The sequence below is a fragment of the Toxotes jaculatrix genome, chromosome 23 (genome assembly GCF_017976425.1).
Source record: "Toxotes jaculatrix isolate fToxJac2 chromosome 23, fToxJac2.pri, whole genome shotgun sequence".
Lineage (NCBI taxonomy): Eukaryota > Metazoa > Chordata > Actinopteri > Toxotidae > Toxotes > Toxotes jaculatrix.
Genome location: NC_054416.1, coordinates 182,068 through 208,137, shown reverse-complemented (window position 1 = coordinate 208,137; position 26,070 = coordinate 182,068). Strand labels below are relative to the sequence as shown.

At 47.4% G+C, this 26,070-nt stretch overlaps 3 protein-coding genes across 5 annotated transcripts in view; 1 reads left to right on the top strand and 2 right to left on the bottom strand.

Moving 5' to 3' along the window:
- Nucleotides 1-4,064: 4,064 nt before the first annotated feature.
- On the bottom strand, nucleotides 4,065-9,923 carry LOC121176895 (high mobility group protein B2-like). Its single transcript, XM_041031025.1, has 5 exons — nucleotides 9,770-9,923; nucleotides 7,899-8,057; nucleotides 6,321-6,472; nucleotides 5,731-5,905; nucleotides 4,065-5,470 (listed from the first exon to the last, which is right to left on the bottom strand). Exons 2-5 carry the CDS (start codon nucleotides 8,046-8,048, stop codon nucleotides 5,345-5,347), a joined length of 603 nt encoding a protein of 200 aa, XP_040886959.1. The 5' UTR covers nucleotides 8,049-8,057; nucleotides 9,770-9,923; the 3' UTR covers nucleotides 4,065-5,344.
- An 866-nt stretch (nucleotides 9,924-10,789) lies between these two features.
- ctc1 (CTS telomere maintenance complex component 1) lies at nucleotides 10,790-20,719 on the top strand. Of its 3 annotated transcripts, none has more exons than XM_041030989.1 (25): nucleotides 10,790-10,961; nucleotides 11,616-11,712; nucleotides 11,874-11,973; nucleotides 12,163-12,385; nucleotides 12,665-12,891; nucleotides 12,993-13,122; nucleotides 13,702-14,013; nucleotides 14,123-14,245; nucleotides 14,805-15,034; nucleotides 15,199-15,343; nucleotides 15,744-15,946; nucleotides 16,131-16,300; nucleotides 16,445-16,559; nucleotides 16,683-17,115; nucleotides 17,243-17,338; nucleotides 17,476-17,613; nucleotides 17,734-17,780; nucleotides 17,894-17,979; nucleotides 18,074-18,209; nucleotides 18,594-18,662; nucleotides 18,743-18,902; nucleotides 19,196-19,251; nucleotides 19,544-19,700; nucleotides 19,804-19,924; nucleotides 20,278-20,719. In XM_041030989.1, the coding sequence occupies exons 1-25, from the start codon at nucleotides 10,911-10,913 to the stop codon at nucleotides 20,367-20,369; spliced, it is 3,717 nt and encodes a 1,238-aa protein (XP_040886923.1). In that variant the 5' UTR covers nucleotides 10,790-10,910; the 3' UTR covers nucleotides 20,370-20,719. The 3 variants fall into 3 exon arrangements, with proteins under 3 accessions (XP_040886923.1, XP_040886924.1, XP_040886922.1); XM_041030990.1 differs by having other exon boundaries at nucleotides 11,613-11,712; nucleotides 16,683-17,112; nucleotides 17,249-17,338; XM_041030988.1 differs by having other exon boundaries at nucleotides 11,613-11,712.
- atp1b2a (ATPase Na+/K+ transporting subunit beta 2a) overlaps nucleotides 17,860-26,070 on the bottom strand; it is a 26,054-nt gene continuing 17,843 nt past the window's right edge. Inside the window, exon 9 of the mRNA XM_041031007.1 lies at nucleotides 17,860-17,895. The gene's annotated coding sequence lies outside the window, so the exon portion shown is untranslated. The remainder of the gene's footprint in view (nucleotides 17,896-26,070) is intronic.

Sequence of the window (26,070 nt, the reverse complement as noted above, 5' to 3'; positions counted from 1 at the left end):
CCCAGATCATTATGTATTAAAGGTATACACAATTATTAGAAAGCCAAAACATACTCCCCAAATATTACAAAAGTAACATAGAATAAATATTTAAACATTTTAAATCATCCACACATTTTTAAGTGCAGTGACTCAAACTATTAACTTATTATTTGCTCTAAATATAAACTGTGAATATTTACTGACTTTTTTTTATGAGCATAAACATAAATCACCATTTGACATATGAACTTAAATTACTGTCCAAATATTAATGAACTAAAATTATATTTAGGTTCCGACAGTGAGGACCGACTAAAATGTCCTCACTCTGTAAGGACTGTGCCGAGTTTGGTCCTCACAAAGACAGCTGTACAAGTACACACACACACACACAGTGCTGACTGACTCCACTCTCACTAATCAATACTGATCAGAAGTGAATCAATAATCAAAGACTGACCAGCAGATCGATCAAACTGAACAAACTCACATCAGCTCTGAACATGTGACACAGATTCTTTTATTCCACAGAGGATGAGGACGAACTGTGTCTGGGTTTGTCCCTCTGCCTGCAGACGAGACAGACAGACAGTCAGTCACTGACCTCTGACCTTGTGTTTGGAGGTCCTGTTCTTTCATGTCACTGACCCTCAGGTGAACCTGTGACAGGTGTGATTGAGACTCTGGTCCTCCATCATTAAGGACTCAGTTAATGACAGGATCGAGGGGGGAGGGGTCAGACAGACACACAACAGGAAGTGGATTACGCCGCTATCCAACAGTGAGACAAACTCAGCTGTGACATCACTTCCTGTTGTTTCTCAGCTTTGAACCACAAACGTCTTCATTCTTTAGAACCAGTTTTTACACTTTATTCCGATGAGTCCCTGAAGGCCTCACACACTGATTAAAGACTTCCTGTTCCCCCGGTAACACCTGTCCCCACCTGTTGTCCTGACTAATCCAGTCTCATGTTTATTTCCACAGCAGAGTCTTCACGTTTCAGTCCAGGAAAAAGAACGAGACTTCCTCCAGAATTTTCACACTAAAAGTCTTCAGTTTTCTCTCAGAGGGCTTTTAATGTGAAAAAACACCAAGAAGTGTTGGTGGCAGCTGAACACTGATCAGAAGTCAGAGTATTGATTAGAGTATTAATCAGATCATTAATCTCAGCAGATTGAGTGTGACAGGAGCGTGTAGTCCATCAGGTCCATGTGAACTGGGTCTGACTCTGATCTGGTCCACAGATTAACCCTGGGAAACAACACCTGTGTGTGCGTTTGGTCTAAATACTGTTTTTTTTAACGGAGTTTGGTGCAGTTTGTGTGTCGTACAGGACGATCACACACCTCCACCATCTTCATCCACTGTGCAAACTCCAGTTAAATGTTTCTGTCTGAACCCACTAACGGTTCAATCCAGGATTTTCCCGCCTCGTCCTCTGATGCACCAAGAAAAGTTTACCTTTGATTTCAACAGGAAGTCTCTGGCAGGCTGCAACTCTTCACAATAAAAGCCTGAGCAGGTGCACAGTGAACAAACAGGAACAAAGTCTGAGATATGATGAAGTGATTTCATATATTAAAATATAGATTTAACTCTGAGGCAGACAGTTACAGAGTAAATGTCTTTGTCAGCAGAAACAGTCCATCAGCACAGACACACCTGCAACAGGAGGTCAGAGGTCACAGAGGGTCAGAGGTCAGTAAAATGGAGAAAAAAATGAACCACGCAGGTCTGATTGATTCTATTTTCAAAAACTGGAGGATTAAATAAATATTTTTAATATTGTTCTGTTCAAACATCCTGATTATTTGTTTTAGTTCTAATTTTTAATCATTGATAATGTTTCACAGCCTTTTCCTCTGAGTCAGACTCCATAAGAACATGAGCTGTTTCAGTTTCACCTGAGAACCATGATCAGGATCAGCTGATGATCAGCAGGTTAGAGTTAGTGAGAACCAACTGATGGTTCCTTTAATTTCTCTGCTGTAGAGTCTGTGGTTCCAGATCCACCCTGAGACGACAGACGATGGGTCAGGTTCTGTGAAGAACCCATCAGTGGTGGAGAGGGGGAGTGGGAGCTGGATCAGGACTGAGATCAGTGATACTGAGTCCAGCTGGAGGCGCTCACACAGCTCTGCACCCTGACATGAAGAGGACTGGGCCTTCTTTCTTTTTGGACCTGGATCTGTACCAGGTTTACACTGGTACGTGCTGCCTTCAGGACCAGAGACCAGCCTGGTTCCACGTCCTGTCCTGAGAGTTAGTTTGTGGACGTGAGTCTCAGCAGCAGTGAGAACTTAAACCTACAGTTTTGACACAGTCTGAATTCTGTCGACTGTCTCTGGTCTCCAAAGCTCAGAGAGACCTAGAGCCACCGTGCTGGACTGAGGACCACAGATTCTTCTGTCTCAGACATCAGAACCAGAGGACTGAAGGATCCAGAGACTCTGAGCTGAGTGGTCTCTGACACCCTGAAGTCCTCCTGACCGGAGCTGCACCGTAAGAACCTCAGACTGACCACAGAGGATCCAGGTCTCAGTCTGGTTTCAATCACAGAGACTCAAGCTCCAGGACTTCAGAACGTCCAAACCCACAGTCAGTCCCAGCCGGGTCTGTGTCTCAGCTCAGTCCACCATTCACACGCTCTAAACTGACCCCGGCAGATTCTGTGGACGTGGATCTTTACCGTCCCCCAGTCTCAGCTGAGTCTGAACTTGGACGCACCGTCCCGACTCTCAATATTCAAAATAAACTTTAATGGTAAAATGATAAAAACGGGAACAAAGAAAAAAGGAAGGAAACATGATATGACCAACAAGTGATCAGAGAAAGGACTGATGGGAACCAGAGGACGAGCGACGCGTCATCAGCCACAGCATGAAGTTCACTGTGACTTTAAAAGGTGATGACGTTTCAACGACTCAATCACAGAACGAGAGATGAACTCTGAGAAGACATCCACAGCAGAGGACAACAGGACACAGGACAGTTCTGTCCCTGGAGTTAATCTGGTTCCAGATGGAACCAAAGGAAACAGAACGTTCCAGTGAAATTCTGAGACCTTTCAGAATAAAAGCATTTCTAAAACTGAATGAATCAAAGTAAAACTCGGTGCTTGTGTCTCAGCTCACATCAGGTCACAGTGAAGATTACAGATGTGGGAGGTGTCCCAACATCTGCTTTGTTTCATTACATCACACAGGGATCATTTGATGAGTCACTCTCCTCGTGGATCGACTGTTTCCATCACTGAGCCTCTGTAACTGACACCTCAGACAGGTGTGTGCCAGATGTTGATATCTGCTTCAGCTGAACTGCCTCTGCAGCTCGTGGTTTATAACTGTCTTTACATTTATTCAGTGAACAGATGCTTTTGTTCATCATGTTGTAAAAACGATGAAGGAGACGTTTAACAGACAAACACAGGAAGTCAGAGACGAGGAGCCTATCAGGTGATCAGGGATCCAGGAAGACTCCTAAACCTGAATGAGGAAGCTCAGGTAAGTGGGGCTGATCTGCAGAGGTTTGACTGAACCTCACAGACATCAGAGGGTGAACAGGTGAACTGAGTCACAGGACCTGATCTGACTACCTGAGGACATGTTGGACCAGTTAGATCCACGAGTCTCTGACAGTCTCTGAGTTTCCTCATCAAACCAGGCAGCAGGAAAATGAACCAGCTACATTTCATGATCAAGTGACTTTCCACAGAGACTGAGGGACAGCTCAGGGAGGACGAACTGAGAACCTAGAACTCCTGGCAGGTCTGTCCTGTGGGACATGAAGACTTGGAGGGAGACATTTACCCTCAGAGGAAGGTCTCTGATGTGAGACAGCTGTGTAACAGTTTAAAATCTATAATCAATGCAGATCAATCAGGATCAGTGTCGTCCACAGTTTCACAGAGAAACAGCTGAGTCAGAAAACTCTTCAGCCTCTGTCACAGTCTGAACAGATGGTCTGTAAACACATGGAGACACAGGTCCAAAATCAGGAGGGTGAGACACCGCAGGACGAGGACTCAGAGGACCTAAAGGACTCAGAGGACTTAAAGGACTCAAAGGACCAGTCAGACGTTTTTCCCTCAGGTGTCGTTTTATTAGAAAAGTTGATGTTTCTACTGTGAACAAAACGAATCAGCTCCAACAAAGAAAATAAAAAACAACATGAGGAGGAGGAGCAGGGGGAGGGGCCGGGGTTTCCATGGTAACACACAGGGGGGGTGGAGGGTGTGAGGAGGGTGCAGGAGTAACCATGGTAACAGTGAGCAGGAGTTTACTCTACTATCCTCTAACATCTGATGACCAACACACACACACACACGCACACACACTGGTCCTGTGTGTGTGTGTTTCAGAGTGACCTGTCTCTCTCTCTTTCTACCTGTCTGTCAGAATACCTGTGAATGACATCATCAGTCACATGACTCAACAAACTGACAAGGTTTGAACGCATCTGGTCATGTGACCTCATTACAGTGTCAGTGTGCAGGTGACCTGATGGTCCAGGTGAGACTCAGACCTGGATCCAACACAAAGCTCAAACCTCCAACTGAGTCACTGCTAAACCACATGACCTGATCCACAGCAGCTCCATGTGTCCACATACACCTGATCTGAATCAAACAGGTGAGACCAGCGACTCACACGTCATTACTGATCAGCCTCCTGATTGGACAGATCAGCTGATCTGTCTGACAGACCAAAGACTGTGAACATGTTCACTAACAAATGTCTGTTCATTAATCTGCTGTTTTCAGAGGTTTGGTCAGAGCAGCTGGCCCAGTCTGAAGAGATTCAGCAATGCATTATGGGACAGGTGAATGTTTCTAGTCAGCTCAGGGCGAAATTCATGCTTGTCCTGACCTGTCCAGGAAACTGGACTGACCTGGGACTTGGAGGTTATCTCTAACCTCTGTGGGTCCCTGAGTCCTGACGGCGTCTGTGAACAGGTGAAGCAACTGAGCTTGTTCAGTTGCTTCACTTCCTGTTCGTTATAAAACAAAGAGACGCAGCTTCCTGTCACTGTGACATCTGAGCCACGTCAGAGACCAACCTGCTGACCAACACTCCCTGTTACCATGGAGACAGGAAATAACTAAACCTGATTGGCTGAACTGATGTAAAGCTGAGCTCACCTTCATCCTCACCTGTCCCTCCTCTTCTTCTTCTTCTCTGCCGACAGCTGCAGCATATCTGACATTCACCTGCTGTGAGGCTCCGCCCCCTGTCTCCTCTGACCCCTCCCTTCACTTTAACCTGTTTAAAAACAGTCTGACCTCTGAAAAACACACACACACACACACACACACCTTTCTCTCTCTCTCTCTCTCTCATCCAGCTGCAGCTCGTTGTCTCTACTCGTCGTCGTCGTCCTCCTCGTCTTCCTCCTCCCCCTCGTCGTCTTCCTCCTCCTCTCCTCCCTGAGCTGAGGACCCAGGGTTCCTGGCGTAGGTTCCACCGCCGCGGTACGCCACCATGTCCTGACAGACAGAGGGAAACAGATTATCCTACAGCAGGACAACAGACAGTCTGTGGTTCTCAGTGTGATCAGCTCAGTCTGGATTTTCCTCCTGATGTGGATCAGAGTCCATCATGAGCCCTGTCTGTCTGTCTGTCTGTGCAGCACATGTCTCCTGCTGTCCATGGACACCTACCTGCAGCTGAGTGACAGTGAACACACCTGTCTCCTGGTTTAACACCAGTCAGTCAGTCAGTCCGTCTGTCTGTCTCTCTGTCTCACCCGGTCGTATTTCTCTCGTAGCTTCTGAGCCTTCTCTTCGTACGGTTGTTTCTCAGACTGGGACAGTTTGCTCCACATCTCTCCCAGTTTCTTGGCACAGTCTCCTATGGACAGACCAGGATACTGCTGCTTCACACTGGGACGGTACTCACTGCAGAACACGAAGAACGCAGACCTGCAGGGACAGACAGGACAGGACAGATTCAGGCTGAATCCCATCATCTCTGCCACAGTACATGAGTCTGTGTGAACTCACACATAAAGTCATTCTAAAGTCTCCACACTGTATCACATGCCTGAAGGAAACATCTGGAACAGTGAGTCCACAGACTTGGTGAAGACAGGGAAACACAGTAAAAGCTGATGATGTTAGCTAGCATTAGCGTTAGCTGGAACCATGGTCTGCTGTGGTGACCAAACATTAGCGTTTAACATTAGTGTCTCACAGCTGAATGAGCTGAGCAGGTTCACAGTCTATAGAAACAGTTCAGGTCAGACTGTAGACTTCACTGTGTTACAGAGACAGTTTTTTTACAGACAGAAACCAGACTGTGAGACTACATCAGTGTCTTTGTGTGTCTGAGACTTACGGGGGTCTTTTGGGTGCGTTGGGGTCTTTCCTCTTGCGGCCCCTCTTTCCGAAGCCCTTGGGTGGGACGTAGTCTCTCATCTCCCTGTTGTAACGCACCTTGTCGGCTTTGGCCATGTCCTCGAAACACTTCTTATCACTGGGAGACAGAGCCTGAAACCACAGAGACCAGCTGACATGATGCTGACGAGAGACAACCTCTGACCTTCACTGACTTCATCTCTGACTGATCTGAGATCAGGCTGAGGTCTGAACAGCTGGAGGGACAATCTGTCAAACCATAAACTGAAGCTGTTAAACAGAAACTAGTCCCAGTGAGAAGGACAGATCCTGAGTCTGCAGCACATCAGTCCTTGATCTGACCTTAAACCAGAACACTGGTGAACAGGAACATACAGGGTATGACGGTCTAACAGATGTGAGACAGTCCACATCATGGATCATGGTTCTGTGTAACAGTCTTCGCACATCTGAACATGGAACATGAACATCTGCATGACACTGTCACATGTTCATTAGTTAAACCACATATTAAATATAAAGTCTGCGTCCTTCACTGAATCAGAGTGGATCATACAGAGGACGTCCTCTGAGTCTCAGCCTCTCTCTGCTTCTCCACTGTCTCTGATGCAGCTTCATCACTGAGATGTTTCAGTTAAACTCTGTTGCATTGAGTTGAATTAAACTTCAGACTAAAGGAGACGATGATGTGTCAGAGGTGCAGAGCTGATTAATCACTGTAACTACAGAGACCTGAGCAGCTTCTCCTCTGATTCATCCTGAAAACCTGCTGCTGAGCTCAGTGACAGCAGGAGCCACAGCATCACACTGAGCTCGGCGCCCTCTGCTGACACCAACATGAACTGATACTGACCCATGACCTGAGCTGTCACTGTAACACCACTGAGCACAGACTGATCAGAGAACATCTTCATCAGGAGGAAGGTTAAACTCACTGAGAGCTCACTCACTGTACAAGTCAGACTGGAGCTTCTACCACTGTGAACCAATTCACTCTGGTTATTCACAAACACACACACCAGTTCTATAGTGTGGCGTCATCATTACAACTTCCTGTTCATCAGTTGTTATTGTTTGGATGTTTGACTTCGAGCAGCTTTATGATAACATGTTGGTTTGTTAACACGATGCCACAGAAACTCAGTTTGTCTGAGGAACAATATTGTAAATAAACTTTCTAAATCTAAATCCTGTGATGTGTGATTTAAAATTCTGTTACTCATCTATCACATAACCTGAATACTTCACACCAGTGATCTCACAGTGACGCCTCCAGCTGTGTCCCAACGTGGGTGGGCGTGGCTTAATGTATACAGGCGAGTAAATCTTAAAACCAGTCACACCGAGCTCCTGTCTGTCTTGGGTGGACAGACCATCAGTCTGACACTGTTCAACAAGACACCAGTAACTACAGCCTGTGTCTGACAGTCTAAACATCATCAGGGAGTCTGTTTACCCACAGTCTGATTTTCATTGGTCTGTCACTTTGATGATGATGCAGCATCAGTCTGGTCAGACTGACAACATGTCTGTCCATCCACCTGTCTCTGTCTCCTACCTTCCATCTCTCAGAGCATTTCTTGGAGAACTCGGCGAAGTTGACCGACTGCTCTGGGTTTTTCTTCCGGTGTTCCTCTCGACACGTCTGGACGAAGAAGGCATACGCCGACGTCTTCCCCTTCGGCTTGTTGACGTCTTTACGCATCATACTGACGGCCTGAAAAAGACAAAGAAGAAGACGAAAGAGGACGCAGAGAGAGACGGACAAAAACAAAGAGGGTATCATATTTAGTTCTGATATAACCAGTTAATTAGTTGATTTGTGGCTCTGAATTTTCATTGTTTATTTGAAAACCATGGTCGATATTTTGACCAAACATTTATTCAAAAGACAAGTCAAAGTATATTTTAGGGCTCAACAGAACTGAACAATGTACAGTGAACAGACTGAGGACAGACAGAGAGAATGGACAGACATCATCCACTGACAGAATGAATCAAACAGCTCAGGTCTGCAACTAACAATTATTATTATCTGTTGATTACTTTTTAAGTATCTGGTCGACAAAATGAAAATAGTAACACGTCCTCCTCTATTTCCTAACCCCCCTGTGATGTCTTCAGATGTTGTTGTTGTGTCCAACCAGCAGATCAAAGGCCAAAACACTCAGAGCAGCATCACACAACAAATCCTCACAATTAGGAAAATGAGAAAAACAGGACCCGATGATCTGTTTTTATATTTTGTAGATGAAACAATCTGAAACAAGCTGAGAACACTGGATAAACAGGGAGATAACTGATGATAACAGTGAGGGTAACTGCTGGTTGCAGCTCATCCACTGACTGGACAGAAAAACATGAACAGAAAACTCAAACAGTTTGTCTCAGCAACATTAAACCTTTATCTGGGTCAGAGTCCTGCAGTCTAAAATTTAACCTTGTGAAATGTTTTAATGTGTTTAATTAAAACTGACATCTGAACATAAAGGAGAAGAACTTGGTCCATGTCTCATCAGACTCGTCCATCATTGCTCAGTCTAACAGACTGCGGCCCATCAGCAGTCTAACTGTGCAGACTGGGAATAACAAAGAACAGACTGGGATCCATTTTCTCAGCCGGGGAGTTCGGAGGCCGCCGACGCGGGGATGACCCTCTCTCTGTGCGGTACAGTGCTGGGACATCCCGCCGGAGACCGGGTCCTCCACTCTGCCTGTGACTGGAAGTCTACGAGCAGCAGAGATGAACGAAAACTAAAGCTAGCCGTGTTTTCTATGGAGATCTATGGCTGCTGCAGTTAGCCTAGCCGAGCTAACAGGCTAGCTCCGACAGAACAATGGGCCACCATTTGCTTCCCGCCCTCTGCAGAGCTAGCCGCCCCATCCCCCTCCGCTAGCAGCAGGCTAACCGGCTAGGAGGCAAAGAAAAGGACATTTTAGCAGCAGGGACGTTAGAAACAACAAGACGAGACTTTCTGTTAATTAGCAAATTTTATCTTTAACAGCTGCGCCGTGTTTTCACCAAACGGCCGCGTCTGCAATGGAAATATGGAGTCAGCACAACAGCTACGCATTTTCAACGAAGGGCTCCGGCTATGCTCAGGATAGGTCAACGTTGTATGGACGGGACAAGGCTATTTCCCGACATTCATGCTCTAAAATGGGCGTTTCGTCTTCACAACAACACATTTTGAAGAGTTCCAGGAGTGCGCACTGTAAACACTCAGAGATACGGACAACTCTCACCACCGCTACTCTCTGGACAGCAAAGCGGCCATTTTATTCCCTTTTCCAGCCTGATTCACGGACCTTTTATCTCCTGCACGTCAGAAACAACCCGACCGGCAAATCAAAGCCAGCTCACTGTCAGTTACAGCTAATTAAATCTAACCAGAATCCAGCAGTTACACGATGAACCGCGGTACTCACTCGTCAGGAGGGCCGGCTACAGACTGAGGCAGACTTCGAACCGGTTCTGACGGTTTGGATCTTGGGTTCTTGTTGTTGTTTGGAAGCTGAAGCAGAGACTGGAGCCGTCGGTTCACTTTCAAACTGGGTCGAGTTCTAATCCGACCCCGCCCCCCAGCGACGCCCCCGTTGGTTAGCTCAGTTCAGGGGCGGGAACAACGAGGGCCGAGTTGGGTGGGGCTCGGCTTAATAATCGTTTGTGATTGGGTCATGGGACCGCAAGTCAAAGCTCGTTGTTCATAAGCCCCCGCCCACTCGGGAACGCCAGCTGGGCGGGAGTTCCACACTCACAACAGGGTGGGGCTAGTTTGTAGTCCTGCGTCTGATTGGTCGGAATTGGTGTATGTTAAATAAATCGGCCAATCCGTGAGGAGGGGCGACAGCAGCAAGAGCGATGAAGATATTGTATAAATACAGCTGCAGTTGTATTTCTGTGCCTGTAGAATAGTGTTAGTCCTACATTGCGACAGTTAATCAGTCAGTCGATCAACACAGAATGAATCTGAAAACATGTTGATGATCAGCTGATCGTTTCAGTTACTGAATAAATGTGGTTTCTACCTCTGTGATTTTCAGCTTTTCTCTGTCAGTATAAACTGGATGTCTCACCCTCGGCTCTGAGCTACTGAAAATGTAACTTTTTATTTCTTTAATAATATGTATGAAATTAATCAAGAAATAGAAAGAAAAGATAAATCAATAATGAAATCATCAGCAGTGACCCTTATTAAGCTGTATTATATTTTAAATTGATGACAACAGGGATAGAGACAAAGAGCAAAACTCTATACTTTTACTGTCAGACATCAGATTTAACCATTATACTGTGCTGTTGAATCGGTCTCACTGTGGATCCTATGGTCCAGTTACTGACACAGTTTAACATTATAAACTCAGGAGTTTTTACTCTTCAAACACGGTTTCTCGCTTCAGTCGGAGACTGATTTGACCCTCTCCGAGCACCGTAGCGCAGCAGGAAGCTGTTTGAGCGCGTTCGGTCTGTTGACAACATGGACGACTGAAGACGCTTTTTATCTTTAACTGGTGATAAAACTGAATCCAGCTCAGCGCTGAGGCTCCTGAGGCGCCGCGGACTGTGGAGATGGACTCAGAGCAGCTGTTCCTGGATCAGTTCGAGGCCCAGAGCGAAGCAGTCAGTACACACTCACTGCAGCAGAGTCCTGAACCAGGATCTGTGGTTAGACAGATAACTTCAGGTTTAACTCTGAGTTCTCAGGGTCACCATGGTAACGGATGCTGCTGATCAGATCAAACTACTGACCAATCAGATCACTGGAAAACCAGAGCCGTCATTCGTACAGGATCCTGACAGGGACAAAAGAGTTTACGATAAAGTGCTGAATAATAAACAGCATCAGATCGTGTTATAGATGAGTGGATGGTTTTAGTAACAGGAAGTAAAAACTAAATCATCTGATGTTTTTATTAGAAAACTGATCCACTGATCAATATTTAATCTGATCATTAATGATCAGACTGAGCTTCAGAAACAGTCTGAATTTATCTTTATTCACTGTTAATTATCTCTAGTGGTTTTTTCACCTGGTTGGATCTCACCTGGATGTCACCTGATGTGACGTCATATTAACCCTTTATCAGCCTTTGTTCATGTTGTTTATAATCTCAGCCTCTCTGACGTGAACACACTCAGAGTGAGCTGAGCCGGTTCATGACCATGTTTGTTTGGTTTTTGTTTGTTGTTATTGTGTTGTGTTCACTGACAGTCAGCGCTGTCAGACGTTTGAGCCTCAGTTGAATAAACAGGTTACCTCTCTTCCTGCAGGAGGTCTCCTGGTTAAAGAAGATGTTCGTCTTCATCACACAGCACGTGTGTCCGGTGCTCACAGGCCCCGCCCCTCCTGCTGCTGACGAGTTATTGACAGGTCAGTTGTCCACTCAGCTTCCAGTGTTGAGCTGCAGCAGATGATACCTGCAGACAGGTGAATATCTGTGGCTGTGTGGTTAGACGAGTGATGATGAAACTTGTGTGTTTGCCTCATTATTCCAGATGTTTACTGATGTTGTTGTTGTTGTTGTGTTTCAGGAGGAGCTGTGTCTGATGTGTGTGTGTCTCTGAGCGTGTGTGTGGTGAAGACGCTACAGGAGAACATGGCTGCCACACACACTTTACCTGTCAGCTACAGGTACGACTGCAGGTCACTGCAGCCCGTCTCCCTGCTGCCTGTCTCACTGCTGTCTGTCTCTATGTCTGCCTGTCTCCCTTCTCTCTGTGGAGCTCAGGGAAGTGATCTGCATTCTAACAGTCCAGTTGTTGTTACAGACAGAATCTGTTTGAGTTTGACCTCTGACCTCTCTCCTGACTCTGTCTCCAGACCCATGTCTGTCTCTGAGCTGGTCTCCCGACAGCACCTGGCCTGTGTCAGTCATCTGTCCTGGAGCACCAATCAGCATCGAGTGTGGGCGAGGGAGGCGGAGCTCTCTCTGCCAGGTAACAAAGCTCTGCCTCGGGTCAACCTGCTGCTGATTGGCTGTCTGAGAGAGGGGCGGGGCGGAGAGTGGAGACTGATGGACAGCAGCGGGAGCATCAGGTGTGAGGTGAGTCTGAAGGTGGATATCAGGTGCAGCGTGGTGCGTTCAGGGTCTGAGTGACACCTGCAGCGTGGTGCGTTCAGGGTCTGAGTGGGGTTTTCATCAGCTCCAGGTGAAACAGGGACCACACACACACACACTCCTGACTAATCTGCTTCCTGTCAGCGCAGCGCTCCATGTCTCATTTATCTCTGAACATAAACTTCATGTTGTCTTCACATGTGTCAGAGGACTGAACATAGACCTGTCCATCACCTGCAGCTACACCTGTCTGTCTCTCTGCAGTGCCTGTCTCCCTCTCCTCAGTGGCTGAATCGCCCTGTTTTCCTCCCTCACTGGAACTACATCCCCCACAATGCCTCGGGGCAGGATGAGGCCGGCGGCTTCATGGAGCTGACTGGTTCTCCTGTGCTGCTGTGTCCCGGTCCTGAGCAGGGATTGGCTGCTGTTGGAGGAGGGGAGGGGCTTAGAGCAGTGGGAGTCAGAGAGGCTGCAGGTTTACTGCACAATAGGTGAGTTAGCTGACCTCTGACCTCAGCAGCTTTGAGGTCACAAATGTGAGTCTTTATGCTGTGGATCTGTCTCTGTCTCTGACTCTGTCTCTGTGTCTCAGGGTCAGAGGACAGCGGCTGTCTGTCTGTGGGCAGGTGGGCTCAGTTTGCCCTCTGCTGGTCGTAGCAGGAACAACCTTCTTCTGCTTCACACTAACAGAGGACAAACACATGCTACCTGTCCTTGTAAAGGTAGGACAACTGTCTGACACGTCCTGTCTTTCAGGCTCAGACTCTGTCTGGTTACGAGTGAAGTGTCCTCATGTAGAGATAAGAACTGAACCACGTCCCAGAGCAGCTTTCTGATGGATGAGATCCTGTGACCTGTCCCTCCACCCAGTGAGATCCACTCACACTGTCAGACTGGGACAGAACTGGTCCATGAGACGTGTTTACCCTGAGTCTGGACTCTCAGGTCATTGGTGGGGAGGCAGAGTGCAGACTAGAGTTTAAATGATTAGTCAGTTAATTGATTGGTCGACTAGTTTGTTAATCGATTAATCGGCTGAGACATCAAACCTGCTGTTTTCAGACGTTTCCTGTCACAGTTGCTGAAATCATCAAATCGATTCAGTGAGAAAATAATCAGCTGATCAATAATGAAAATAAATCACTGACCAGAGACTCAGGCTGAAAATCAATCAGTTCAAATGGGAAATGAACATGAGGAGACCCAACACTGGTCTCAGCTGTCTGTCTCACTTGTCTTCCACCTGTCTGTCTCACCTGTCTCTCACCTGCCTGTCTCACCTGTCTCTCACCTGTCTGCAGGACAGCAGCCGGTTGTGGTGGTCTCAGTGTGTGTGTGTTGGTCAGAGTGTGTGTGTGACGGAGCTGCGTGTGTGCGTCCTACGAGGCTGGAGAGGAAACAACATCCTGTGTGTGACCGACCAGTCTGAAATACACACAGACTACACACCGACACACACACCTGTGGACGACACACACACTGAGCCTCAGTCAGACACGCCCCCCTCAGTGATGTCACATGCTGACAATAACGGCTGTGAGGAGGCGGAGCCTGAGACTGATGTTGTCCAATCAGGTGTGAGGATGAAGTGGTCCAGAGTCATCAGTTACCAGGTAGGACACAGAGGATACTGAACTCTGATTGGCTGTTAGAACATTGCTTATTGTTTGTTTTACCTGTTTAAATACCAGTGTGGTAAGTCCCGCCCCTTTCCTCTGATAGGGTACAGTGACTGAGGTGGTGAGTGAGGGGGCGGGGCTGTACATGATTGACAGGAAGGTGGGTCTGTGCCTGGTCTATCAGCCGAGTCTGAGGAGGAGACTGAGAGCAGGAGACCGTGTGGAGGTGAGTCACAGTCAACATGTCCGTCCATGACTTCACCTCGTCCTGAGGTCACAAGGTCATGAGGTCAAGGAAAGATTCATGAGGAGGTGTTTGAACTGTGGGATGGGGTCTCCTTTCCTCTGGTAAAGGAAGCTCCAGTGTGTCATCTGCCGAAGGAGACGAGGAAGGAAGCAGTGAAGCATCTTTCCTCAGCCTGCACCTGTCATGGTTGCCACCTGGATGCTTCCTTGTCCTTTCACTGCAGCCCAGGTGTGATCGCTGCTGCTCTGTGATTGACCCAGTTGATGTTACATCATGTTATAAACAGGAAGCAGCACAGTCTGTGAAGCTTAGCTTAGCATAGAGACTGGAAACCACCTGTCTCTGTCAAACCAAATCCACCTGCCGCCTCCTCCGAGTGTCACGGACACGTCAGAGCACCCATCATACAACAGAACAAACAGAGGGAGGAGGGGGGAGGGTCCAGGAGGGAAGCGCTGATTCATGATCAGATCCAAACAGCTAATTCATGTCAAATGTTCTGTTGTTAATAAAGTTGTTTTGAATGTGCTTCCTGCAGCTCCACCACGTCCACTTCCTGTACCGGCCCTGTCCCGACTTTCCTCCCAGCATGCTCTGCACCTGTCTGCGCTCCAGCCTGAGGGTCACCGGCTTCAGCAGAGTGGGGCTGTCTCCGCCTGACTCCGCCTGTCCGAGCGATGGAGCGTTACCACGGTTACTGTTGGAGAAAAACACGGGTGTGTCCGAGTACCTGTGGGCGTGTCACCTGAGCTCACGGCTCTCACACAGGTGAGGACACATTCCTCAGGTTTCACAGGCCGTCAGCGACGAGATGAAGATCTCTACTGAGTCAGCTACAGACTGGGATGCTGATCTGAGAGACACAAGGAGATTTAGACCAGTCTGTCTCTCTCTCTGTCCATGTCTCTGTCCATCTGTCTCTCTGTCTCCAGTCTAGTTCCCAGTGTGGTGATGCGACAGTGTGTGTGTGTTTTGTCCTGGAGGCTGATGGAGTTTGTGTGGAGACGAGGGACAGGAGGAAGGAGAGACATCTACTCAGAGATGCTGGACGAGCCTCACACCTGTCCTCTGGCTCAGGTAGAGACACCTCTCACTTTGTTTAACAGTAGTACCATGTCTCTGTCTCTGCAGTACAGTGTGGACACTCAGTGTCTCTCTGTCTCTACAGTACAGTGTGGACACTCTGTGTCTGTGTCTCTGTCTCTACAGTACAGTGTGGACCCTCAGTGTCTCTGTCTCTACAGTACAGTGTGGACCTTCTGTGTCTCTGTCTCTACAGTACAGTGTGGACACTCTGTGTCTGTGTCTCTGTCTCTACAGTACAGTGTGGACCCTCAGTGTCTCTGTCTCTACAGTACAGTGTGGACCTTCTGTGTCTCTGTCTCTACAGTACAGTGTGGACCCCTCAGTGTCTCTGTGTCTCTCTGTCTCTACAGTACAGTGTGGACACTCTGTGTCTGTGTCTCTGTCTCTACAGTACAGTGTGGACCCCTCAGTGCCTCAGTACCTCAGTCTCTCAGAGCTCAGTCAGTCCCTACAGTCCACCTGCTGGTCCTCAGTCTGTCTGAGCTCTCTGCTGCCTCCTGGTGGATCCAGTCTGACCAGCTCTCAGATTAACGCAGCACTGTCCTGGTCCTGCAGGACTCTGAGCTCTGACCCCCGGACCGGAGAGACACTGAGGTAAACTCTGACCTCTGACCTCTGACCTACACACAAACAACAGCAACAATAAAAGTTCAGACATCATGACTCAGCAGGTGTATCAGACTGAACAGGTGTACTGGATTAATAAAGCAGGTGTTCCACCTTCATATACTGGTTATACTGGTTAAACGGGACCTTGCTGTCACTCCCTCTCTGACAGACGGCGCCCCCTGCTGCTGGTCGGAGTGTTGGAGCTTCCATCTCAGACGTCTGAACACAAACACACTCTGCAGCTCAGAGACGGTGCAGCAGCTGTGTCCTGCGTCGTCACGGAAACCAGCGAGGAAGAGGAGGGAGGTCAGAGGGCGGCCTTCAACACCGCCTGGATAGGTACAGCACACAGACACACACGCACACACACACACTCTGACATAATGAAAACCAGATTCTAACCAACCAACAGGCCTCTGAAGGTGAAAGGTCACAGACTGCAGGTTGAGTGTGTGTCTGTGTGTGCGTGTGTGTGTGTTGCAGGTTGTCTGGTGTGTGTCCAGCAGTTCACCATGGTAACAGAGAGATTCCTCCAATCAGATTTCCCCTCCTACCAACACCTGGACCAGGATGAGTTCATCACACACAAACACTGCAGGTACACACACACGCACACACACACACACACACACACACACACACACACACACACACACACACACACACACATTAAAATATTAAAACGTGTTTGTGTGTTTGTGTGTGTGTGTGTGTCTGACAGAGTTTACCTGCAATTTTCTCTGGACCACCTCCACATCCTGAGTCCGTCTGTTGCCATGGCAACACACCTGCGACAGAGAGGGGTGGAGTCAGGAGGTGATATCACAGACAGGAAACAGACAGAAAAGACAGAGGGAGGTCAGACTGCAGGGAGGAAGAGGAGAAGAAGAGAAGCAAGCTCCTCCCACTCTGCCTCCTCTGTTGCTATGACGACAGGCCCAGTGGGCGTCGGTTCCTGGCCCTGTGTTTCCGTGGTGTTGAGGGTGGAGCAGAAGGAGGGCGTGTCCTGGAGGAACACAGGGGCGGAGGTGGGGCTGACTCTGCACTTCTCTATCAGAGCTGCTGTGATTGGTCCAGTGGTCAGCTGGGGGCGGGACCCGAAGAACGGACCAATGACAGACAGAGAGATAGAGAAGGAGAAAGAGGAGAAGGTGAGAAACACACCTGTGTGGGTGTCAGATCCCATGATGCACCTGTGATCACTGTGTTACCTGTGTGTGTGTGTGTGTGTGTGTGTGTGTGCGTGTGCGTGTGCGTGTGCGTGCGTGTGTGTGTGTGTGTGTGCAGGTGGTCCTGGTGTTCTCAGGTGTGTCAGCTCGATGGTTCCCTCTCCTCCAGCCTGGATGTTTGTACAGACTCACAGCTGCGAACACTCAGGTAAACTCACCTGTGTCACATGACAGAGCTGTGGCTTCTCTGTGTGTTCAGCTGATTGGAGGTTTAACCTCTGTCACCATGAATCAGCTGATTCCTGTCGCACCATTTGACCCTGAGCCCTGGTCTCTGTCTGTCAGGATCCCAGTGTTTTGATTGGCTGTGGTGTTTCTGGGTGGAGCGAGGTGGAGCTGCACACAGACTCCGCCCTACAAGTCCAATCTGATTGGAGGTTCCACACTCTGACACGCCCACTGCTGCTGCACACCTTCAGACAGGTAACACACACACACACACACACACACACACACACACCACAGACACACACACACAGTTTAACACATCGTGAGATGAAACACCCTCTCTCTCTCTCTCTCTCTCTCTCTCTGTGTCCTCAGGCTCTCTCGCCCACAGTCCTGTCTGTCTCTGACGTCCTGGACAGCAGGTAAACACTGTCCAACACACTTACTCTGTTTGATCAGTACATCCTGATAATCAATACATGATCAATACTGTGTGTGTGTGTGTGTTTGTGTGTGTGTGTGTGTGTGTGTGTAGCTCAGAGCTGGTGTGTTTTCAGGGTTTGGTGTCTGACAGGATCAGTGTGAACAACAGGACGACTGACTCTGGACACACACACACAGGTACGAACACACACACACTCACACCTGTGGAGACAGGTGGAAACATCAGTGTTGGATTCTCTCTAAATAAGATGTTGTCATAAACACCTGTCAGGTGTGCGTCTCACCGTGTGTGACCAAAGTGGGAGAAGTCTCCAGGTCTATCTGGACCTAAGCCACACCCCCTACCCACCTGGCCTGTTGCCAGGCAACACACTGCTGCTGTCTGCTTTCCAGAGGAGGCTGTCCAGGTAACACACACACACACACACACACACACACACTCGTTCTCGTCCTGATGTTTTCACTCAAACATAAAAGTTCACAGAAGCTTCATCACACACACACACAAACACTGACTGTGTGTTTAACACACGTGTTACACAGACGTCACATGTGATTCTGTTCAATAATCTCTGCAACTCTCACTGAGGAGGGAACAGTTTGGGTCTGTGATCTGATCTGAACTGAACCAGAATCATCTCAGAGATCAGGTCCTTGTTTCTCTGGTCTGGACTGTAACAGTCAGAGTCTGTGAGAGGAACAAGAACAAGAAGGACGAGTTTCACCTCAGTCCTCAGAGGACGAGTCTCTGTGTTCACCTGTGTGTACCTGTGTCTCTGTGTGTGTTTCAGGTCAGGAGGTGTGTACTGCAGTGACTCACCTGTCAGCTCCGTCTCTGTGGTGTCTCTGGCACAGAGCAGGTAACTGAAGTCTGATTCTTCATTCACTGTTTGTTGATTTATTGATTTATTGATTTATTGATCGGTTATTTTCCTGTTAGCTCTGCTCGACCTCCTCCGGCTCCCATGATGCATCTGGGTCTGTGGGCTCTGAGCAGGGAGCAGAGGTCCCCTGTGGGTCGGGTCAAAGGTCACGTGGTGTGTTTCCTGTTCGTGCAGCTGCAGTGGAGCTGCTCACTGTGTGGGAGTCTGTACACACAGGTACACACACACTGTACACACACTGTACACACACTGCACACACACTGTACACACACTGTACACACACAGGTACACACACTCTATACACACTGTACACACACACTGTACACACAGGTACACATCAGTGAGCTGATGGGACTGTGAGCAGGATGCTGATTGGTCAAACAGAGACTGTGGACTATGACCTTAGAGACCCACATGTCCATCAGTTTACAGACACCTGTCTGAACCCTCTCCCCCTCTCCCCCTCTCTCTCCCTCGTTCTCTCCCTCTCTCTCTCTCTCTCTCTCCAGTCTTGTTCCAGTTCTGGGTGTCCTTCGTCCTCGTCCGTCTTTCAGTCCAAAGCAAAGTAAGACTCTTGTCCTCCCTCTGATCTGGTGTCAGTGAGCTGGTCCAGTGCAGGTTGTAGTTCAGCTTCAGTCCAGCAGGTGGAGGTGTTGGTGTCATTAACACCAGGTGCAGGTCTGAGCTGAGACCACATCAGCTCACAGACTCAGCAGGTTTGTCCAGGACTCGTCTCTGATCAGGGACACATACGAAGTGGACGCCGCGGTGACATCACTGCAGCTGGGATGTTAGCAGCATTAGCATGTTAGCAGAGGTAACGTGTTAACCTGTGTGTTACTGTGTGTGTTGATCAGGTTGGTGATGGACGATGGGACAGGTGAGGCTCACGTCTGGTTCTCAGATGATCTGGTTCGTCCTCTGCTGGGATTGGCTGGTTCTCAGTGGGAGGGGCTTCAGAGAGCCCTCAGGGTCAAAGGTCACATCAGAGTTTACCCCCGGGGCCGGAGCCTGGTCAGTAACACCGCCCGTTTTAATCAGCTGACTGTCGACCAATCAGATACGCCTGATGTGTCCTGTACCTGTCTCTGTACCTGTCTCTGTCCCTGTCTCTCAGGTGTGTGACGCCGACTCTGACAACTCTCTGCTCCACTTCCTGTTGTGTGTTTGCAGCAGTGATGTTGTGTGTCGCTCGCTCTCTCTCACCTGCAGGAAACACAACAACTGGAGACCAGACGGTAACACACACACACACACACACACTCACAGGCACACACACAGTCACACACACACACACACACACAGGCACACACTCACACACACACACACACACACTCACACACACACACTGGTTGTCGGTTGTGTGTCTGTGGTCAGAGACACAGTCAGTGTGTAAACCTGTTTTCAGCCTCAGCACGTTTACCTGCTGCAGCTGAGCTCACCTGTTACAGGTGTGAGCATCTTAGCTACAGAACCACCAGCTGCATCATGACTGTGTCTGAAGACACGTTTGAAATGTCTCAGTTGGACACTGAGACTGAAACTGAGCCTGAGTTCAGTCTGAGCCCGTGTTGATGTTTGTGTGTTTCAGAGATGAGGACGTTCAGTCGAGGAGACAGAGACTTCATGACCAGGACGACTCGTCCTCTGCAGCTTACGTGTCTGCACTTGGACACGGACTGATGTCTGCTGCAGTCACACCTGATGTTCACCTGTGATCAGGTCAAATCCAGATCACAGATCACAGATCAGATCAGAGGTCCAGTCCTGAGAACAGCTGACAGGTCACATGACTCCGACTCACCTGAAGCTGCAGGTGGTGGCAGCAGTCAGTCCTCCCTCAGGTGCTGATTGACTCCTGTCCTTCAGTGACAGGGACAGATCACAGATCAGGTGTCTTCATCCAGGTGGAGCCTTCATTTGTTGTTCACAGGACAAACTGAGTCAAACTGTTTAAAGTTTTTCAAAATAAAATCTTCTTTTCATTTTCATGTTATTAAATCTTCAGTTATTCGACTCTGACTTGTCTCCGTTGTCATGGTAACACAACCCATCCATCCACTGTCTCCTGCTAATCCAGACTCAGGTCTGATCGGTCCTGCTCCACCTCCCTCACCACAGAGGACACAGTCCATGTCCACAGAGCCCCCCCTGCAGGTGGGGTCCACAGGGTGGTAACTCTGTGTCTGATCAGGCTCCATGAGCCACGGCTTGGTCACCTGACCCTCACAGGTGAGCTCCCCTCTCAGGTCTGGATCCAGGAGGGTGGCCTGGTTTCCCTAACCTGAGGTGACCCTCAGACCAGAGTCACTGTGACCTCTGACCCCTGCTCCTTCACTCTGCTGCTCACCAACAACATTCTGCTCTGGTAACTGATGACTCATGAGTGGCTGGTTTTCTGATTGGCTGCTGAAGGCTGAAGATGCATTAAATACACACATTTATTCTACTGCTGCCTGACATGAACACACACACACAAAACTGTCACTACAACCACACAGCACTGAAACACTCAAAATTAAACTATAATATAATTAGAATCCAGTAATATAAGACTTACTCTCAGTGGGCTGTTCTGAATAATTATTGATTGATTATTGATTTTTTTGATTGCTTGATTTACTTTTTTTTTTTTAACCTTAGTCGAACATCTGAGTTGTTCAGCTGCACCTGAGCAGGTGTGACTGATCTGACGTAGCTGTGATGATCCAGTAGGGGGCGTCTGAGCTCCTTCTCTCTCTGCTGCTGTTTAACAGCAACAAGCTGCCCTTAGCAACTGATGACACGCCAGCAGCGGAGTCTCTGATTGGCTGCTGAGGAAACAGGAAATGAAAGTAAAGAGTCGGGAGTTTCCAGAGACGAACAGCTGAACTGAGATCAGTGTAAACAGCTGCTGTCACTCTGATCACATGACTCTGAATCACCTGTTTGTGTGAAGTTCAGAGTCAGTGATCTGAGTTATTATCAGAACTTTGTTTCACCAGTTTTACAGTCACATCCAGTTTATAAGAAACAAATGTAATTAAAATATAAAATAAATAAAGCGACTGAGAATTAGATTGAAAATGTTATAACTAGCGCGACACTGTGGTGCAGTGGTTAGCACTATCGCCTCACAGCAAGAGGGTTCCAGGTTCCGGGCTCCTCTGTGTGAAGTTTGCATGTTCTCCCTGTGCCAGCATGGGTTCTCTCTGGGTACTCCAGCTTCCTCCCACAATCCCAAAAACATGCATGGGTTAGGTTAATTGGCTACTCTAAATTGCCTGTAGGTGTGAGTGTGTGTGTGTGTGTGGTTGTGCGATTGACTGGCGACCAGTCCAGGGTTTACCCCGCCTCTCGCCCATAGTCAGCTGGGATAGGCTCCAGCTCCCCCGCGACCCTAATGGATTAAGCATAGAAAATGAATGAATGAATGTTACAACTACCTAAAGCAAAAGGTGGGCTCAAACTTCCACATTTGAGATGTTATTTTTGGGCTGCACAATTAAGACTGTTAACAATATGGATTCAGGACCTGTCATATACACGTTGGCTCAGTATTGAAAAGAGTTTATGTGAAATACCTTTGCAGGTCTTGCCATTTCTAGTAGCCCACCCACATGAAATAAATATGGGGGATGGACCAAAGTTACATTAAAAATATGGAAGATGGTTAAATTAAAATTTGGACTGCCTAAAACAATTTCAGCTCTCACAAATATTGGATTTATAGGTGATTTTGCGCCATCTTAAAATGGATGCAGGTTTCAGAAAATGGTCAAAGTACGGACTCATCAACTTACATCAACTCCACGATGCTGGCAAGTTTAAATCATTTGCACAGCGACTGGAGGGTTTTAAGCTCCCAAACACAGATTTCTTCAGGTACTTACAGCTAAGATATTTCTTATTAAAACATAAGGAATGGATTAAAGTGGTTATGCCCACACCAACTGAAGAATTCCTGATTAAAGTACAAACAAAGAACTGGGATAAGAAATTAATAAGCTATTGTTACCAAATATTTCTGGACATGAATGTAAATAATACAATAAAAATAAAAGAAAGATGGGAAACTGAAATGAACTCACCAGATATGTGGGATGAAATATGTACTGAAGCACATTTGGTTACTAATTCGAATGTGTGGAGGGAATTTAAATAGAAGGTTATCATGAGCTTTTTTCACACACCTGAAATTATGGCTAAATTTGGTACAATACACTCAAATAAATGCTGGAGAAATTGTGGCCCACACATTGGCAACCAGATCCACATCTTTTGGTTATGCCCAAAATTGGAAACATTCTGGAAAGAGGTGTTTGAAACATTAAAAGATATATTTGGCAGAGACATTATTCAATTCAATTCAATTTTATTTATATAGCGCCTTCCACAATCAAAATAGTCTCAAAGCACATTACAGAGACCCAGAGTCTGACCCCAGAGCAAGCACTTAAGGCGACAGTGGCAAGGAAAACTCCCTTTTAACAGGAAGAAACCTTGAGCAGAACCTGGCTCAGATGGGGGACCCTCCTGCCGATGGCCGGGCTGGGTGAAAGGAGGAAAAGGAGGAAGATAGGACAGCTAGGAATGGAGGAGAGGGGGAGAAGGACATGCAGCATAATACAGACAATGGACAATGTTAGAGGGCCAGCATTTACATTACAGTTAGTGAACAGTTATTGGATAATGTGTGCTCAGCAGATTAGAATTATGAAACAGAGCACGGAGGCAAAAAGCTGTCATGACTGGTAATTATTTACAGTTTGCAAAGAATATTAATCAAATATTTATCTGTAGCAGAACGGAACAATAAACAGCAGCAGGTGGGTGGAGCCAGGACCATAGGACATGCAGCTCCGGAGCCAGAGACACCTGCAGACAGGTACAGAGAGAGACAGGCACAGGACTACGGGACAGAGAGGACACAGAGTTAATGACATGTAATAAAGGCTAATAAATTTGAGAGTGGGTCTGAGGAGAGAAAGAGAAAGAAGAAGAAGTGCGCAGTAGATCATGGGATGTCCCCCAGCAGCCTCGGCCTATAGCAGCATAACTAGGGGATGATTCAGTTGCCTGAGCCAGCCCTACTAAGGGCTATATCCTTAACTGTAACAGTGTCTATAAAGATAATTGTGACTAACTATAAGTTTAATAAATAACTAGGACTGTAACTACAACTAATTATAAGCTTTATCAAACAAGAAGGTTTTACCACCTACTGGCTCAGCTCCACCACAGAGTCTGATGACTGAAAGTGATTAGATCAGATCTGTTGTTTACTTCAGTTCATTTTGTTGTCGATTCTATTTGATGTTCTGTTTACTGACCTGATGATGCTTCAGGAGAAACTGAACAAACAGTGTAAGGAGTCCTGCTCTGACCCGACCACCAGGGGCAGCAGATCCACCTCTGACCCACAGACTCTGGGGTCTCTGAGACTCAGATCCTGGTTTTCTGCAGCACTGATGTTCTTCAGGTGATCTCACCAACACGTGGACTCATGCAGGTCTGTGGATCCCTCCACCTGTTCTGGTCCTCCAGGTCCACAGATCACAGGTGGAGGCTGCTCCATGTTACAAATGAAGTCACACAGGATGATGCAGGTTTTAATGAGTGAGCCAGGACAGGAAATGATGTCATGCTGATGAAATAAGCCTCAGGTCTAATGAGTCCACTCAGGAACCAGACCTTAAAGATCCTTACAGAGTGTGTTTCCTGAATCATCAGGTCACGATGAAACTGTCAGAGCTTCAGTCCTCATCAGACACAGAGGTGATCCAGACCAACATCAGGATTCAGTCCACAGCTGATGGATCAGAATCCAGCTCAGACCTGGTACTGAGGAGTCCAGACCCCCGAGGACAGGAGGACAATCAGTTTATGACTGAGACTGAGGGACTGCTGTGACATGATGATGTGGACTCTGAGGTTTTAAAGAGGAGACACTGAGAGACAGTCAGAACCATCAGGACCATCAGTCAGTCTGTGACGTGAGTTTAAATCTGACTGAGACTCAGGAGGTTTCACAAGAACAGACTGATGATGATGATGATGGTGAGGACCCGGGGAGGAGGGGCCAGGGTGGATGTTTCAGTGTTTGAACTTTATTAACATGAACGTTTCAGTAACAATGTTCTAAAACATCAAAACAGAATGTATCCGCATTCACAACAAAGAAAAAAGAAAATGATTTACATGCATATTAACACAGTAATACATATAACACAGTATATTTACTGTGTGTGTGTGTGTGTGTACAGATCATCCACCGTCCCTCAGGGTGTTGGACAGTGATGTTACAGTTTGACAAACTGCTGCTCCTGGTAACTGATGAGTCATCAGCAGCTCTGTTTCTGATTGGCTGCTGTGTGAAAGTAAAGAGTTGGGATTTTTCTCAGATGCTGCGTTCAGGTGCTGCAGGAAAACTGACACTCACATTAACTGAGTGTCAGAGTTGAATGTGCTGAAGTCCCAGTTTCACAGAGACACCTGAAGGCATCAGGTGGTCACACTGGTTAGGAGGTGAACAGAGAAACTGGAACTCAGAAAGTCCCAGTTCAACACAGTGACTGTGAATTGGTTTTTAATGTTTTCACAGAGTCGTTCTCTCTGATTCTCTCTCAGACAAACTGACTCCAGATCAGTCTCTGATCCTCTGATCCTGAGCAGCAGCAGCTGAACTGAGCGACCCTGAACACATCATCAAACAGCTGAGTCCAAATATAAATAAAAACATCATAAAGTTGTTTACAGTCACAGAGCAGAGACGTTAGAGACGAGGACGCTGAGACACACTGTCCACTCTGCTGGTCAGGAAATACTGATCAGTTATTGATTCATTAGTTCAGTGAACGATGGAGAGAGACGACCCAGAAAAGACGAGTGAAAACAGGACTGTGTCCTTCAGAGAGACTGAGACTGAGACTCTGCTCAGAGACACAGTCACAGTCACACAGTGTGATGATACACGTGTGTGTGTGTATCATCTCACAGTCCTACATCTGTTGATTTTAATCAGATCCATTGATCCAGTGTGATAAACTGATTGAACAGAATCATGTTTGTTTCACACTGATCAGGAAAATATTTTGTTATGACATGAAAAGCTTTTCATTGTTTGTAGCAGCAGCTCGTCACTAACTCTCGCTGCTGTTTAACAGGAATGATGTTTGATGAAGATGATGATGAAGATCAGTTTGTTGTTGTGTGAATTAAACTCAGTGAAACAGCCTGATGAACAAACTGATCAGAGACTGGAGGCAGCAGAGATTCTCCATCATCAGGAGGGAAAACTGTCCACTGTAAATCTGGACAATGTCCACTTGATTATGTTCACCTGACAGGGACTCGTATCAGTCTCAGGTAGAAGAGTCCACTGTGGCGGTGTAAGGACGGGAGT